Source organism: Lissotriton vulgaris, chromosome 5 (genome assembly GCF_964263255.1).
Source record: "Lissotriton vulgaris chromosome 5, aLisVul1.2, whole genome shotgun sequence".
Classification (NCBI taxonomy): Eukaryota; Metazoa; Chordata; class Amphibia; order Caudata; family Salamandridae; genus Lissotriton; species Lissotriton vulgaris.
In genome coordinates this window covers 1,472,103,062-1,472,118,760 of record NC_141693.1, presented here as the reverse complement: position 1 = coordinate 1,472,118,760, position 15,699 = coordinate 1,472,103,062, and the positions used below count along the sequence as shown (strand labels likewise).

General features: G+C 45.1%; 1 protein-coding gene across 1 annotated transcript in view; it reads left to right on the top strand.

Moving 5' to 3' along the window:
- SLC60A1 (solute carrier family 60 member 1) overlaps positions 1-15,699 on the top strand; it is a 385,656-nt gene that overhangs the window by 325,217 nt on the left and 44,740 nt on the right. The window contains exon 6 of the mRNA XM_086923437.1: positions 5,471-5,644. Coding sequence (XP_086779563.1) covers positions 5,471-5,644 — 174 coding nt within the window. The remainder of the gene's footprint in view (positions 1-5,470; positions 5,645-15,699) is intronic.

Below are 15,699 nucleotides of genomic sequence, written 5' to 3'. Positions count from 1 at the left end.
TGGAAGGAGAAAGTCATCACAAGTGAATGGTCCCCGGCAGTAGTGCGTGCCAATCTTGAGAGGGCACAAACCATCTACACCAACCATTACAACAAACGTCGGAACGTAAAGGGAACTGACCTGGAGAGGGTAGTGGGTAAGAGTGAAATTTGCTACCGTACAGAAGAAAGGTGACAGCAAATATAGCAAACCCATGCAAGTCAAGGAGGTATACGACAGAGCGGCTCTGCTGAGTGATGGATACGCGTGGTCACAGGACAGCATGGCCAGGTGCAACAAGGTGTTACGATGGGGGCACCCCGGAACGGAATGGGAGGACATAGAGGATTCAAACACGGAGGAAGGACAAAATGTAAGTGAGCAGCAAGATGGAGCAAGTGAAGAAACGGAACAAGAGGAAGTAGAAGGAGCGAGCGGTAATCAGAGGACTGACATGGCCTGGTTGGGAAGACAGATGGAGGAGAATGTGAGGGCGAAGGAAGGAACGGAAGGTTCCGAGGGGCAGAGCCAAGGGACCTTGGAGAACCCTATCAGGATAACAAGGAGCGGCAGGCCGGTGGTAAGGCCCTCCAGATTTCGAGATTTTGAATTGGACAATGAACTGTAAGTGACTCTTAAAAAAATGTTTGGTAAAAGGGGGAGATATGTAGTGAGCGTACTAGTCTATGCACGTCACGTAGACGTGACATGCGTGCGGCCATTTTGTAGGCAACGCGCGCGCTTAGCATTAGCGCGCTGGAGATTAGGAAAGGAGGCAGCATCGGCCGGTGCTCTTCAGCATTACTGTATTTTGTGAATAAAATTTACAGTTGAAGCACACCAAGGCATCAGAGTGGTCATTGATAAGCGGCAACTTTACAAAATTCTTTTTGTAGCCAATATTTGAATTGTGTGGGGTATTCTGATAAGAAGAAATGGTGGCATCCTCTCAAGCTATACTAACCAGGACTCCTGTAGGTGTCTGGGGTTTACAAATATCTGGGATTGGAAAGTTTCCCTAGGTGCAGGAAGTCCTCTGTCCCAGAAGTGTGGTTCTGTGTCTCAGCAAGGCACCAGGCACTATTTGCATTTTTCTTAGGCTAACAAATAAAATCCAAACATCGTCTGGGTTCCTGGCTGGGGCACAGACATGTGTGTGTGTGTCCGCGCCCCAGCAAGGAGTCAAGGGTTAAAATATTTTTTGAGGCTGAAACAACTTTAATTAGTATTTATCTCTTTGCTGGTGCACAGGCTCACAACCTCTTACTTTTCCAATATTTTTCTCAGATAGAGAAGCATTGGGAGACAAAGAGTTGTCAGAAACGGAATCAGGAAGAGGGGGTGATTGGAGGGGGCAGGACTAGGAACAATCTTAATCCCTCCCCTTTTTAATCTCCACCTCCTCATTTTTATCTTGTGTTGATGAGGTGGTTGGGTTGGTGAGAGGCTGAAAGGAGCTGAGCTTATCCTCCAGCCTTCTCTTTCAACACCCTCCCTCGCACAAACAGAAAAAAGTGTCTGAAGTTAGTGGGAATGGGTTTGGCGGAGCTAAGAGTAGTGATATCCTCACTAAGCCCCTCCCATAACCCTGCCCTACAGGTCGATCCTTGTATGGACCTGGAAGGGGCTACGTAATCCCTTCCTAACCCATTGGATATGTGTGCCATCACCGGTGACATCACACTCATAGTAATGAGTCGGCCAAGAAATGGGCTGTTTCATTAGGTAATTTGATGGGGCCATAAATACTATGGCACTGTCAAATTCCTTCTCCAGACACCCAGGGCCAGGGGCGGCCAGAGGCATGTGCAAGCTGTGCACCCGCACAGGGCCACCAAACCTCAGGGGCCACCATGCCAATATATATCCTTAATATAATAATCCTCTGAGGGTGGATACATTTTTGGCTGGCGGCCCCTGGCAGGGATTTGGCGGCCTCCAGCTCTGTTCCACTTCCAAACACCCTGACCCCCCTCTTCACTGGCCTCCGAGCTCCGCCCCACCCGGACCCCATTTTCAGGGGCCCCCTACCTACGCTCCCTGCCCAGGGCCACCACTAGCCTAGAGCCGCCCCTGCCAGGGCCAAGAGGAGTTTGTTAAAAGTGCCAGACGCAAGAGGGGCCTTGGCTGCCTTTGACATATATGTGCATTCTAAAGGTGTCCTACACACATTCTTTATTTTTGTATGGATATGCTCAGTGGGGCAGTGGAAGGGATAGTGCTACAGCTATTTACATTTGTGGATTTGTTTTCCTATCTTGGACAATATAATTCCAGTCCTACTGGTGCCCGAGTGCTCAGTGCTGTTTCCTTATAGCAAGGGCTGGTTGAAGATGCCCTGTTTACCTTTAAACACTACACTTTGAAAGAAATAAAATAATCTCCAGGGTACTTTAAAGGGATATTGCAAGGTTTCCCAGAGTACCGTGACCATCTGAAGGCATTCGTTCTGCATCCTCGTGCCTCTACATCATCATAGTGCCGGGTCTGGTGGCTCAGTGGACTAATGCATCCACTGCAGGGACCTGTGTTCGACCTCATGGTCACAGGTTCAAATCCCGGTGCGTCCACTCAGCTTTTCATTCATTTGAGGTCGATGAAATGAGTACCATTGACTTGGGTGACAATATACATCTGTTATTTCAGCGCCAAAATGTCCCGTTGCTGGGGTGAACGTGCGCTTTACAAATACACCTGTTATGTTATAATGCTCCTCTGTGAATTTCAACAGCCTTCTACATTTGTACTATAATTAGGTTTCCTGTTTTTAACATTACTGCTATAATTAATGTAATTCAATTGTGATATTGCGAATGGTATTTGATTTTCTAATATTGTCAAGTCAGAGAATTTATATAGCGCACTACATACCCAGAGGGTCCCAAGGCGCTTAGAAAGGGGAGGAGGATTACTTGTCAAATATCCACGTTTTAAGTTGCTTTCTAAATGCTAGGTGGTTCTGGGTAAGGCGAAGGTAAGCGGGGAGTGAGTTCCATGTTTTAGCAGCCAGGTATGAGAAGGATCTGCCTCCCATGGTGGTCTTGTTGATGCGAGGTACAGTGGCGAGGGCTTGGCTGGAAGAACGTAGTTGGCGGGAGGGGGTGTAGAAGGACAGTTGTGAGTTGAGGCATTCTGGTCCGATGTCGTAGAGTGATTTGTGTGCGTGGGTTAGCAGTCGGAAAGTGATCCTCTTATTGACGGGTAGCCAGTGGAGGTCTTTAAGGTGACCAGAGATGTGTTCGTTGCGTGGGATGTCTAATATGATCCTGGCTGAGGCGTTTTGGATTCGTTGGAGTTTCTTCTGGAGTTTAGCGGTAGTGCCTGCGTAGAGGGTGTTTCCGTAGTCCAGTCGGCTCGTGACCAGAGCATGGGTGACTGTTTTCCTTGTTTCGGTGGGGATCCAGCGAAATGTTTTTCTAAGCATGCGAAGAATGTTGAAGCAGGAAGAGGATACGGCGCTGACTTGTCTATTCATTGAGAGTGAAGAATCCAGGATGACGCCTAAGTTCCGTGCGTGGTCTGTCGGGATGGGTGCTTTTCCGAGGGCTTCCGGCCACCAGGAGTCGTCCCATGCAGAGGGGGATGTACCTAAGATGAGGACTTCTGTTTTGTCTGAGTTCAGTTTCAGACGGCTTTGTTTCATCCATTCGGCAACTTCTTTCATTCCTTTGTGTAGGTTAGTTTTGGCGGTGCTGGGGTCATTGGTGAGAGAAAGGATAAGTTGAGTGTCATCCGCGTAAGAGATGATGTTGAGGTTGTGTTGGCGGGCGATGGCCGCGAGGGGGCTCATGTATACGTTGAAGAGGGTGGGGCTGAGTGAGGATCCTTGTGGTACGCCACAGATGACTTCAGTGGCCTCGGACTTGAATGGTGGGAGGCGGACTTTCTGAGTTCTTCCGGTGAGGAACGAGGTGTTCCATTCAAGTGCTTTTCCTTGGATTCCGATGTTATTGAGGCGTTGTAAAAGGGTGCTGTGGCAGACTGTGTCAAATGCTGCAGAGAGGTCGAGGAGGATGAGGGCGACTGTGTCTCCATTGTCCAGTAGAGTTCGAATGTCGTCTGTTGCTGCGATGAGGGCGGTCTCAGTGCTGTGTTTTGCTCGGAAGCCAGATTGTGAGGAGTCGAGGGATTTGTTGGCTTCGAGGAAGGCGGCGAGCTGGTTGTTGACAGCTTTCTCGATGACTTTGGCCGGGAATGGAAGGAGCGAGATGGGGCGGTAATTTTTGAGTTCGGTGGGGTCCGCTGTGGGTTTCTTCAGAAGGGCGGTGAGTTCAGCGTGTTTCCAGTCTTCCGGGAAGGTGGCGGAGTTGAGGGAGCTGTTGATGACGTCTCGGAGGTGCGGTGCTATGACGGAGTCTGCTTTGTTGAAGATGTGGTGAGGACATGGGTCTGTGGGGGATCCTGAGTGGATGGAATTCATCAGGCGGATTGTGTCCTCAGTGGAGATTGGGTTCCAGTCGTTAAGGGTGTTCACGGGGGGAGAATGTTCAGCAAAAGGTAGGGTGGGTTGGTTTCCGGGTTGGTTGTCGAAGCTGTTGTGGATGTCTGCAATCTTGTTGTGGAAGAATGAGGCTAGGGAGTCGTAGAGGGCTTGAGAGGGGGTGATGTTGTTGGAGTTGGCCGAGGGATTGGAAAATTCCTTGACGATGTTGAAAAGTTCCTTGCTGTTGTGGGCGTTGTTGTCAAGTCGATCCTTGAATGCTGTTTTCTTGGCCTTTCGGATTAGTTGGTGGTGAGTGCGGGTGGCGTTTTTGAAGGCGTCCTTGGTGCTAGTAGTTGGGTCTTTTTTCCAGGCCTTTTCGAGGGAGCGGCAGAGTTTCTTGGACTTCTTAAGATCATCGTTGAACCATGAGGCCTTTTTGCTGGCAGGTTTGTTTTGACGTTTCTTCAGTGGTGCTAAGGTGTCGGCGGTGTTGGATAACCATAGGGTGAGGTTGGCGGCGGCTTCGTTTGCGTTAGAAGAGTGGGCTGGGGTGTTTAGAAGGAGCGATGCGGAGATCTGGTCCGTGGTGATTTTGTTCCAGTTTCTTTGCAGAGTTGGTTGGAGGTGGTTGGTGGGTTTTGGTTTGTTGTAGGTGAAGTGAACGCAGCTGTGGTCAGTCCAGAGGAGCTCCGTAGTGTGGCTGAAGGAGACATGATTGCTGGAGGTGAAGATGGGGTCGAGTGTGTGACCTGCGATGTGGGTGGGGGACGTGACCAGTTGTTTAAGTCCGAGGTTGGCGAGATTGTCCAAGAGGGTGGTGGTGTTAAGATTGTTATTGTCGTAGTTTTAATGATGGTATTGATTCTCTTCTTCCTTTGCTTCTTCTCAATACTAAGAATAATACTGCCACTAATAATAATAATAATAAAAACATTAATTGCACAGTTTTGCTTTTATCACTCATAATGTTGACATTTTCACTAATATTGATGTTATAATCTTATTGCCCTTCCCACTCATGGCTGCCTGTTGTAATCTGAATAAAGAGTGTCTGCATTCTTCTTGCAGGGGGAGTACTCGGCCTTCGTCTACAGCTATGCTGTGCAGGAGCCCTTGTCCATCGGGCACAAGACGGCGGGCTACCTACCCAGCCTCTTCTGGGGGTTCATCACCCTGGGGCGGCTGGTCTCCATCCCAACCTCCTGCGTGCTGCGCCCTGGCATCATGGTCCTCATAAACCTGGTAAGGCTGGCGAAGGTCTGAGCCTCTCTCCTGTGGTCACAGGTGAACAGACAAGGGTGGAGGTTTGGATAAACTCTGTCAGGCAGGCCTAGCAGCCCGTCTCCTCACAGACACCACATTTCTTGACAGTCGGTCCACTTCTGACAATGGCTTTCAACATGGCAGGGCCTCAAGTAAAACATCAGCAGGAAATCTCTGAACAGCTGCTGTAATCAGAATACTGCCAGAGTATCTTACATAATGTGTTCAATTTGTGTTGATTGATTGATTTGCAGGGCTCCACGTGCTGCTGTGAGCCTTCTGCACTTAGGTGGGAGGTGAGCGAGGGACTGAGCAATGGAGTGAGTGAATGACTTCTTTTACAAAGTTTTCTATAGTGGCTTCAGTTATGAAGTGTTCCACTCTTTTTTCTTTTTTTTTTAAATTTTTGAAAACCTTTATTAGTGCATCCAGAAAAGTACAAATAGTGGCCCACAACCCACAGGCCGGCCACAAACACTGTTGAGCACAGGTGCATGCAATACGGTGACGCAACAGCACAGCAATATCAATTAGCAAGCAGTCAGCAGTTACACTGTAGATCACGTGATATCGCGCCTCAGGAGTAATGAAGGTTAATTTTAAAGTTTTCATAGCAACTAGTAAAGTCCAACTATTTCGTTTTAGTAAAAAATAGAAATATAAACTAAAAGAAAGGAACAGAGTCCATGTAGACGTGAGATAGCGGTAGCGACAGAGGCACACACAGCCCAGCAACTCAAATGACAAATCCCCCCAGGCGGCATGGCGGCCAGAAAGTATTCAACAAGGATATTAGACCCAAGGCCCTAACAGTTATCTACCGCCACCCGCCCGCCAGCAACATCGACACGGACCCAAGATAGAAGAAGGAAGAAATAAATTAAAAAGAAAAAACAAGGCACCATAGGAACAGAAAAGAAACGAAAAACCCATCCCTCAACCCCCACCCTACACGCATGCGAAGGCTACGGCCTACCCCCCCCCCCAGGCAGCTCGTCTGTCGCCCCATAAACCCGAAATATAGAATAGGGAGTAAGAGAAAGAAAGAAAGAAAAAGATATAATGACACCTTAGATATAGGGAGCAAGAAAAGAGAAATCTAGTCTAAAACTCCCACGAAATACCTAACCCCGGAGGAGGGCCATAATTTCTGAGTCCCGGATTCCACTGCCCGCACAAGACCTACAACACATCAACTATGTCAGAGCGAATACAAAAGTCATTGCCTCTAGTAAGGAGGGATATCTCAAATAGAGCCCCTGCGTATATCCAGATAGTGTTCCAACCCGGGTCTCCCCCAGCTGAGCAGAAACAAATTCGAGACCACCAACAGTAACAATTATCCCCGGACCCCCAGCCCGCAAATACATCCACCTCGTTAGGAAGGGACAAAAATCAGATACATCAAGTGCAACCCGAAATGAAAAAGACCATGGCAAGTAATAGCAATTGCATTCTGAAATAGGGGATTACACATATGCAACACAACCAATATATCGGCAAGTGTTCCAGTCCGGGTCACAGCCAGTCGATCAGGCAGAATCAGCGAGAGAGACAACATCAGCCCTGGCCTGAATGTTGAAACCCTTCCAAGCATGGCCGCCGCTGCGAGTGCACCGCAGGCAGAACAAAGGAGCAAGATGGCCGCTCTCGGCATAGAAGAGGCAGAGGAAGAGGAAGAGGAAATGAGTGTTCCCAGTCACCGACCATCACCATGCCCAAGATGACGAACGCTCTTTTTACCATAGGACGGCACACACTCCAGCAATGTAGAAAAGGCCATGGCAGCACTTGCAGAGGCAAAGTCTCAGTTTTCGGAGTGGAAGGAGACTTTGTAACTGCATCTTCTTCAATAAGGGAACACTCGACACTGTAGCCAGGGACAGAACGTTCAACAGTGTTCTCATGTCGCAACATTGTATCCACCGCGGGAGGAATGAGAGATAGTAGGGGGCCTGCCAGCCGCAGTCTTTCCTTGTGAGGTACAGCTCCTTCAATCTTTCGCTCCAGCTCTCGGGCGTTTCGTCGCCATGTCTCCCTTAGGTCTGCAAGGGCTATCAGGATGTCGCCATAGTTCAGGTCTTTCCCCAGCAACGGCAGGGTAGCACTGTGCAGCGACGCCACCAGAGCATCCTCTAGCTCGAGAATAGGCAGGGCAGCAAGTACTGGGGATATGGGAACATTCGCTTTTTCGGTTCGGTAGGCAGGCGCCATCACCGCCCCTGCAGTTAACCCACAACGGAGGGGGGGGGGGCGATTCCATGGCTAGGAGAAACAGCAGTTAGAGCCACCAAAGGAAACACGGCTCGTAATCCGGGGCCTGCACGGTGTGAAAGCCCCCTCGCTTTCTGTCGATGCGGGTGGTACACGGCGGAGGAGGCGCTCTAAGATGGAGGCCACTCAGATTGCTGGCCGCACAACAAAGGAAGTGTCGCTTGCACGGCCCCAGCCTCGCGAGTACCCACTCCGTCGCTGAAGGAAGTATCGCCAGTCCGCCTACCTCTGCAGTCGGCCACGGTCCATTAAACGCCGGCCCTGCCCCAGCTTGTCCCACCGAACACGACCAGCGGTGTCCGGCGGCGGCGATCGGGGCAGAGTCCGGAGGCAGAGTCGGAAGTCGGCAAACGTTGCAAGTCCGCAACCAAAACAGCCGGCGGGGATCTCGGAAGAACGCGGTTAGCAACAACGCGTTCGTGGCTCCATTTGCACATGTTGTAGGCAAGAATAAAAGTCAGGATTTCGTAAAAACAGCAGGCGGTTTGCGGAGCCGGGAGCTCACACGTCCGGTCCGTCCGCCATCTTGGCTCCTCCTCCCAAGTGTTCCACTCTTTGTAACATATTTACAAGCCCCTATCGCCACCACTATGTCACTTTTAGTGTTGTCGTAATGGCGATAGGAGCTTCGCCTTATTAACGTGGCTTAACCCTGCCTTGTAAATAAGGTCCCCTTTCACACTACACTTAGCGTTAAAGGGTGGGCAATGGGTGTTGTGGGCGTTCCATCACAACACCCATTCGTTTGGATGCTGCCCCCTATTTACAAAAGCAGCATAAATTGGAGGCAGTGCCAAAATTAAGACCAGGGAAAACCTGGTCTTAAACAGGTGAAACGAGGAGAAATGCTTAATTTCTCCTCGTTTTTGCTGTTTCCATGTGTGCTGCATTGTGCTGCACACATAGAAACAGCAAAATGCCAATGATTGTTTATGTGCAGGAAGGTCTCCCTGCTGTTTTGCAACTTCTATGAGTGCCGCATTAAGCAGCACATATAGAAGTTACAAAACGGCATTTAAAGATTGTTTATGTGCAGATTTATGTGCAGAAAGGGGGACCTTCCTGAACATAAACAATCCTCCCCTCAACACAGGCACCCTTGTACTATTGTTCAAGGGTTCCTGCGTTGGCACTAGACAGCTAATATTCTAGTAAATATGGTGCAGCCCTGAATTTCTAGAGTAATGAAGCATTTCGTTAGCCTTCTTGGCTTAACGACACGCTTCGCCTCATTCTTGTAAATATGCCCCTTTGTGAGGAGTTTCTCTTGGTTGGTGTGAGCAGAGTAGTGTGAAGAGTCTGGTCAATATTATGAGTGTCTTACATTTGCACCCAAAAGGGTACCTTGGAAAGAAAGACCTAGCTTAGTGGAAGAGAGTCTAGGTACTTATTAGCAGAATATCTTCCTCCTTGGGTATAAATGGGAGTAACTGGCAGATCTGTTCAGAGGATCTCAGACACCTCCTGTATCAGAGAGCATCTTTGGCTTCAATGGACGTCAATGCATGACCTTTCTCACCTCAGTGAAATAGTCTTTCCCCAAAGATCACAGAGCCACCTCACCAGAACTCTTTGAATGACTGACAGCTGCGCAAGAACTCAACATAAAGATCATTATATCCAGCCTTTTTAGCATTATTAGTTGCTCACACTGCACCAAAACCACAAAACCTGCAGTTTTTTGGAAAATCCACAACAGCATGCAAGTGTTTATCATAAATGCATTCTATGAATAGAGCAAAGGCAAATTCAAGGCAGACATTCATATGTCTTGTTTACACACAGATGATCTAAGAAAGTGAAACGATCTTAATACTTGTTTTAGCATCTTTTTCCAGATACCCAGTTACAAGACCAAACATCTTTTTAACATTAGGCAACCTATAGTGACTTTCTCATAACTCGTTAAAAACGCTATTGAGTAGTGAGTTTTCATATGTGTTAGTCAATAAATTCCAATTATTTTCCCAAACGGGTAAAGGAATTAATGAATACTGAACCCAGTCTCAGCGAATGGTAAAACTGCTTTTATAACTTGCAGCTTAGAAAAATGAACAAAAATGTGTGATCTGTCAGTTTCATGCCTTTTCCTAGTGGTGTGAATCTCAAGATTTAATATTTCAGATGTGCTTATCTCGGACAAGCTATGTTAAAAATGAATGTTGATTCATGCAAATGTTTTATAAAGCGGTGATTGTGGACTCGCAGGATTGCATCCGCTTGTATGTTCAATAGCTGCTGTCGGCAGAACATACTTCAATACTGATGCACGTGCTTAATGTGGAACAACCACTGAAGCTGAGCTTGAGAACCCAGTAGAACAATTGAAATAAAATTGTCAGCAAAACTTATCGCAACACAATCTTAGTGAGAAAGAACACTGAAGCACATGAATTATGAGTATAGAAGACCAGCACTTACCAGGTTGTGTACGTGTTTACGGTACACACTCAGTGCAACAATCCTCAGAAAACAATTGTCTTCAGTGGTTTTCAAAACTTATGGTGGTTTGTGTTGTAACTAGATTTATCTCCTTTTAGGTTGCTCAGCCAGAATGAGTGAGATGTCTGCGTGGAATATTGGTGTGCGTGATGTCAGAGTGAATAGAATGTGTGTGTGCCTGGTGTGTGTGGAGAATGTCAGTTGGTGAGTGAGGGCTGAGCAACATCCATCAAGCTCCTGGTGGGACCTAATACTTATCTTTTTGAAACCAACTAATAAACATCTTACTTGGATTAATTACCTGGCTACCATCTACATTATATCATCTTTTACCCACAACATTTTGCTTGTGCTGTAGCACCCGTTTGCATAAGGTTTGCAAGCCTTCCTTCTAAAGCAGCCCTCAAACACAACTGGAGATTGCTCATTCTCCTACATTACACCCAAGACATGAAATGACCAACCTCAACACATCATAGCCTTATCATTACTTCTTGAGTTCCACAAAGAAGCTGAAGGCCCGTCTCTTCCTATAAGCACCTTGGGGACCACAAACCTACACACCTGTCCAAGTGCCTGGATACCCTCTCGGGTGATTAGCGCACTTTACAAATCAATATAACGTAACATAACTGTGTGAGAGAATGAGTAATGAGGGTTCGGTGTTTGGCAGCTGAGATGGTGAAGTGGTATAAGCGCAAATCCACTCTCCAAATATCTTAATAAAGTACTCCTGCAACTTTACAGAGAGTAGTGTACTTCATTACCACAGATGGCGATGAGCGAGAAGTATATTACTGAAGTTGAACAGTGCCGAGTGTGAGCCAGTGGTTGTGCAGTCCGGTGTGCACTTAACCAATGTTACTCTCACTTCTACTGTGATTGATGGATCAGTGCATTGCACTGCAATGGACGATGGTACCTGTTTTGAGGATTTTGCATTTTACTAGTCCTGGACTGATCCACGTTATCTGTTGTGGTTGCTGCTGTATTTTGTTATCTCTTATTTCCGTGGTGCTTAGCCTATATGAATGTGATGTAATAGAATGTTCATGAGTGCATGGTTTGTATGAGTGGCCATTTGGAATGAGTGGGGCTGAGCAGCAGGATACTGAACCCGGTAGGACAATACCTGCCATCTTACTTGTAACAGAAAAAGCCTTTATATATAATCTACACTACTGGCTACTGGACTGGTTACCTACAAGGGTCTTACTTCATTTACAAAAGTCGTGTGCAGTGGTGGTATTGATGTGCGAGTCTCAAGCATGCCGAAAGTCTGACGCATTCTATCCATGCAAGTTTCCAGCGTGCGCTGAGTCTGAAGAGGGCTATCTACGTGACACATGGTGGCATTGTCACGCAACGTGGAAGCAACTTTTTTGTTTTGGACTGCAAGTAAGGCGGATCTACGTTGATTTTTAATCCGAATTATAAGTAGAGCTCTTGTATGCTTACCACTGCAAGATGTTTGCAGATTGCTTAAACAGATCTACGGTGATTTGCACACCACATGTTATGGGAAATTCTTTGTACTGAGGTAAATTTTATCTAGGGAATTTGCACACCTGTCAGAGGATGGTGCAGAATGTCAGTTTTAAGCTGGTTCATTCAATTGCACGCATCTGTGTGCTCCACATGACGGCAGTGTATTGTGAGCACAGTGTATCAAAGTTAATTGCCCTATACCAGGTATATTTAGGTGTGGATTGCTAACTCATCTGCAATTTGCATGCCTTTTGTTTTGGGTGTATGAAAATGAGGATTGTGAATATCTTCAGTGTTTTTCACACCTTCTGTCAACATTTCAGTGTGGATGTTTATTCTTAGTGCACACTTTTGGTACCCAATTATGGCTTCTATTCAACCTCCATCAAGTTTCTTACTGAAAACTAGGGGATCCTCTGATACAGTGGGAGTTATGACTTGACTTATTTAAAGCTTATGTGGAGGTTATAGAAGAGGAAACATGTTTGCCAGGGAGATATTCATCCCTGTTGTAAGAGAGACAGGGAGCCATTGGTTGAACTTAATTTAAAAATGTATCACCAATAGAGAATCCTGGTGATGCTGATGTGTATCACATTACCAAAAAACAATTACATGAGTGATATGGTAGGAAAATATTGTAGTGTGGAGAGATTTAAATTTTCAAGAAGAAATATCCATTGATCAATTTGTAGCAGCGTTAAGAGGATTAGCAGTTACATGTAATTTTGAACATGTCATGCAAACAGGTGAACTAAATCCAGGAAAATACAGGAGAAATTGTGGTCTTCTGGTGAGTTGAGCTTAAAAGCAGCTTTGGAAGTAGCAAGGAGTATTGAGGTGTCTGAAAAATGTATTTAAAGTACGTGGAAGGAAAATAATGAACTGTTAGTGCTATTACAAAAACGAAGAAAGGCTGGAGAAAATTGGAAAAAAATGAAACAAAAAGTTGGTACTAAATTGTGGTAGAGATATGGATTGAGCGAACATTTGGCTAATTCCAAATTGTGCTCTGCTGTAGGAAAAATTTGCAGCACATGCAAGAAGAAGGCAAATCAGTAAAGTTTGTAAAGTTGTGAGGAAACATATAAACTATATATCCGGAAATGATGATGGGGAGGTTGGAAGTAGGCATTATGTGGTATTGAGTGTACAGGATGATATTGAACATGGAGAGAAGATGCCTACGTGCAAACCAGCAATTGACGGTTGCCAGGTGAAAGTACACTCATGTGCACAGTACACGATTATGAGTAGAAGTATGTTCGAAAGGTTGTGACTGGGAAGAGATTTGTACACATTAGATTGAAGTCCTAGAAGTTATATAGGGCATAAAATTAAAATGGTGGGTTTTGAATCTGTACAAATTGAATGTGACAATAGGAAATATTATGGAAAAATATATGCTGTGGAGAAGGGCGAGGAGATTTTAAGTTGGCCCCTTATTAGTTGGGTATCAAACTGGATCCGAATGAGGAACCATCAGTTTATGTGATGCAAACTTCGAATTAGAGTTGTCTGGGTATGAGACACTTAAACATTTACTTCGTGTGGTATTTAGTTAACCCTTGGGTATGCTGAAAGGCTCCAAACGCAAAATTATTCCTTGTGAAAACATGAGCCTTGTAAGACAAAAGTTATGTAATGTGCCTGTGAACTATATAGATTGAAACTTTAGGAAATGTTAAATGATTTGTGTGAAAAGAATATTATCAAATCAATTGAAAGTTCATATTGAATGTCACCTGTGGGGATATCGCTTAAAACAAATGGTGAATTAAGGTGTTTAAATGCGTCCATTTGGGTAGATACTTCTCCCTCACCCAGTTTACAAGAATTATCGCCTGTGAGTCATGCTACTGTTTTTTCTACAATTCATCTGTCTAGCGCATGCCATCAGTTTAAATTAGATGATGGTTCAAGGCATTTTACTGCATTTGTAACACCGGAAGTGGCATTTCAGTTTAAAAGAATGCCATTTGGGCCTGCTAGTACCTTAGCGGTGTTCCACAGGGAAATGACACAAATATTAGCAGGAGTTTTCCAAGACAATATCGTGATTTTTTTGAAGGAAAAGTTGACCACAATGTTATTTTGAAACAGGTATCATCTATCCTCAAAAACAAGGGATTAATTGTGAAGAATGAGAATTGTAATTTTGGTAAGACTCAAGTAGAATATATATGCTATGAAATTTCAAGGGATGGGATTCGTCCTAAAGTTAGCCATTTTGAAGCGACACTGAATGCTCCAGAACCTAACTACAAGGAGTAATTTATGTCACTTTTTGGACTAACAGAATTTGATTTGAGAGTCACTGAAAATTATTCTACAAAAGTGGAGCATTTGAGGAAGTTACTTAAGAACAATGTGAAGTTTGTGTGGGAGTGGCAGAAATTAGAATGTTTTGCTTCAATTAAAGAGGACATTTTACGAGCTTCCTGCTGTAATTCCTTTAAAATAAATTTGAATTGTGTGATTACACTGGATGCGGGTGGCTCTGAAGGAAAAATTGTCCTTATGTAATGATGTTGTTTTAAGAGGTGACAAAATTGTTCCTCTCAAGGGTGTAAGTGAGACTGTTGTTAAAATGAGTCATGAATGGCATTTAGGTATGTCTAGAACAAAAAGGAAGATTTAAGAGAATTTTAGGTTTCTGGGAACTGATAGCAAGGTTGATCGTTGGGTAAGGAATTGTAGTGCATGTGTGGGCAGTGACGAAAGTGCTAAGCCGCATAGGGTACCTCTAGCGACTGTGGAGTTACCGGATAGACCATGGTTAACACAATTTAGATTTTATGAAACCTTTTCCCATGTTGCCAACAAAAGAATGTTATACTATTGTTTTGATTGATTATTTTTCAAAATGGCCAGAACTGCGTAAGGTAAGCGAGATTACTACTGATGTGGTGATAGAATTTTTGGAAGATGTGTTTTCAAGGGAAGGAGTTCCTGAAGTATTAGTGTCAGATAATGGTGTGCAATTTACATGTGAGAAAATGAATTTTTTTAAGAAGAGTGGTATTAAGCTTTGAAGACTGGTATTTGACCATTTCGAAGCAAAGGGCCAAGTTTGGAAATTTAACAGGGTCATTAAGAAAGAGATACAATTGGAATCGTAGTCAGGACTTCCTTGAGTAAATCATTAAAGAATATGCTCTTATTGTATAATATAACACCACATTCGGTAACAGGAAAATGTCATTTGAACTTTTGAGAGGGAGGAAACCATCAACCAGTTTAATTCCATGGTGGTTAATGGAGAAGTACTGGGAAGATTTTGGTGTTGAATCTTATGGTGAAGTGAGTGAGATGGTGGAGTCTTATCAGATGTTAATAAGAGCACCGCATAATGGTAGAATGAAATTTCCCAGTGTAATGGTGGGACACTATGTTAGAGTCAAGAAACCAGGATTTGTCGATAAGGGTAAACTCTGTTGGTGAGAACCATTGAGGATTAGTAAGGTGGTGGGAAGTGCAGTAAAATTGGAGGAGGGAATAGTGTAGAATTTACCTCAAGTAGCTATGTGCAAAAATGTGAATAATGAGTCTTGTGCAAGTGATGAAAAGGGTGAAGATGAATGTGGTGGCTACATGATGGGAGATGTTGAAATTAAGTAGGTGGAAAGGATTTTGGAGGCTCAGACCGAGTGGGGGGGACGAGTCTTCGGATAAAGAGATGTATGCTCCTAAGGTGCAAATGAATGTATGTGTGGATTAAAATGTGATAGGTACATGGATTGTGTTGCGACAAAGTAAGCGAGGGAAGAAGGTCCCAAGGGGCATATTTACAAGGAAGTGGCAGAGCGCAGCGTTAGCCTCCTTGGCAA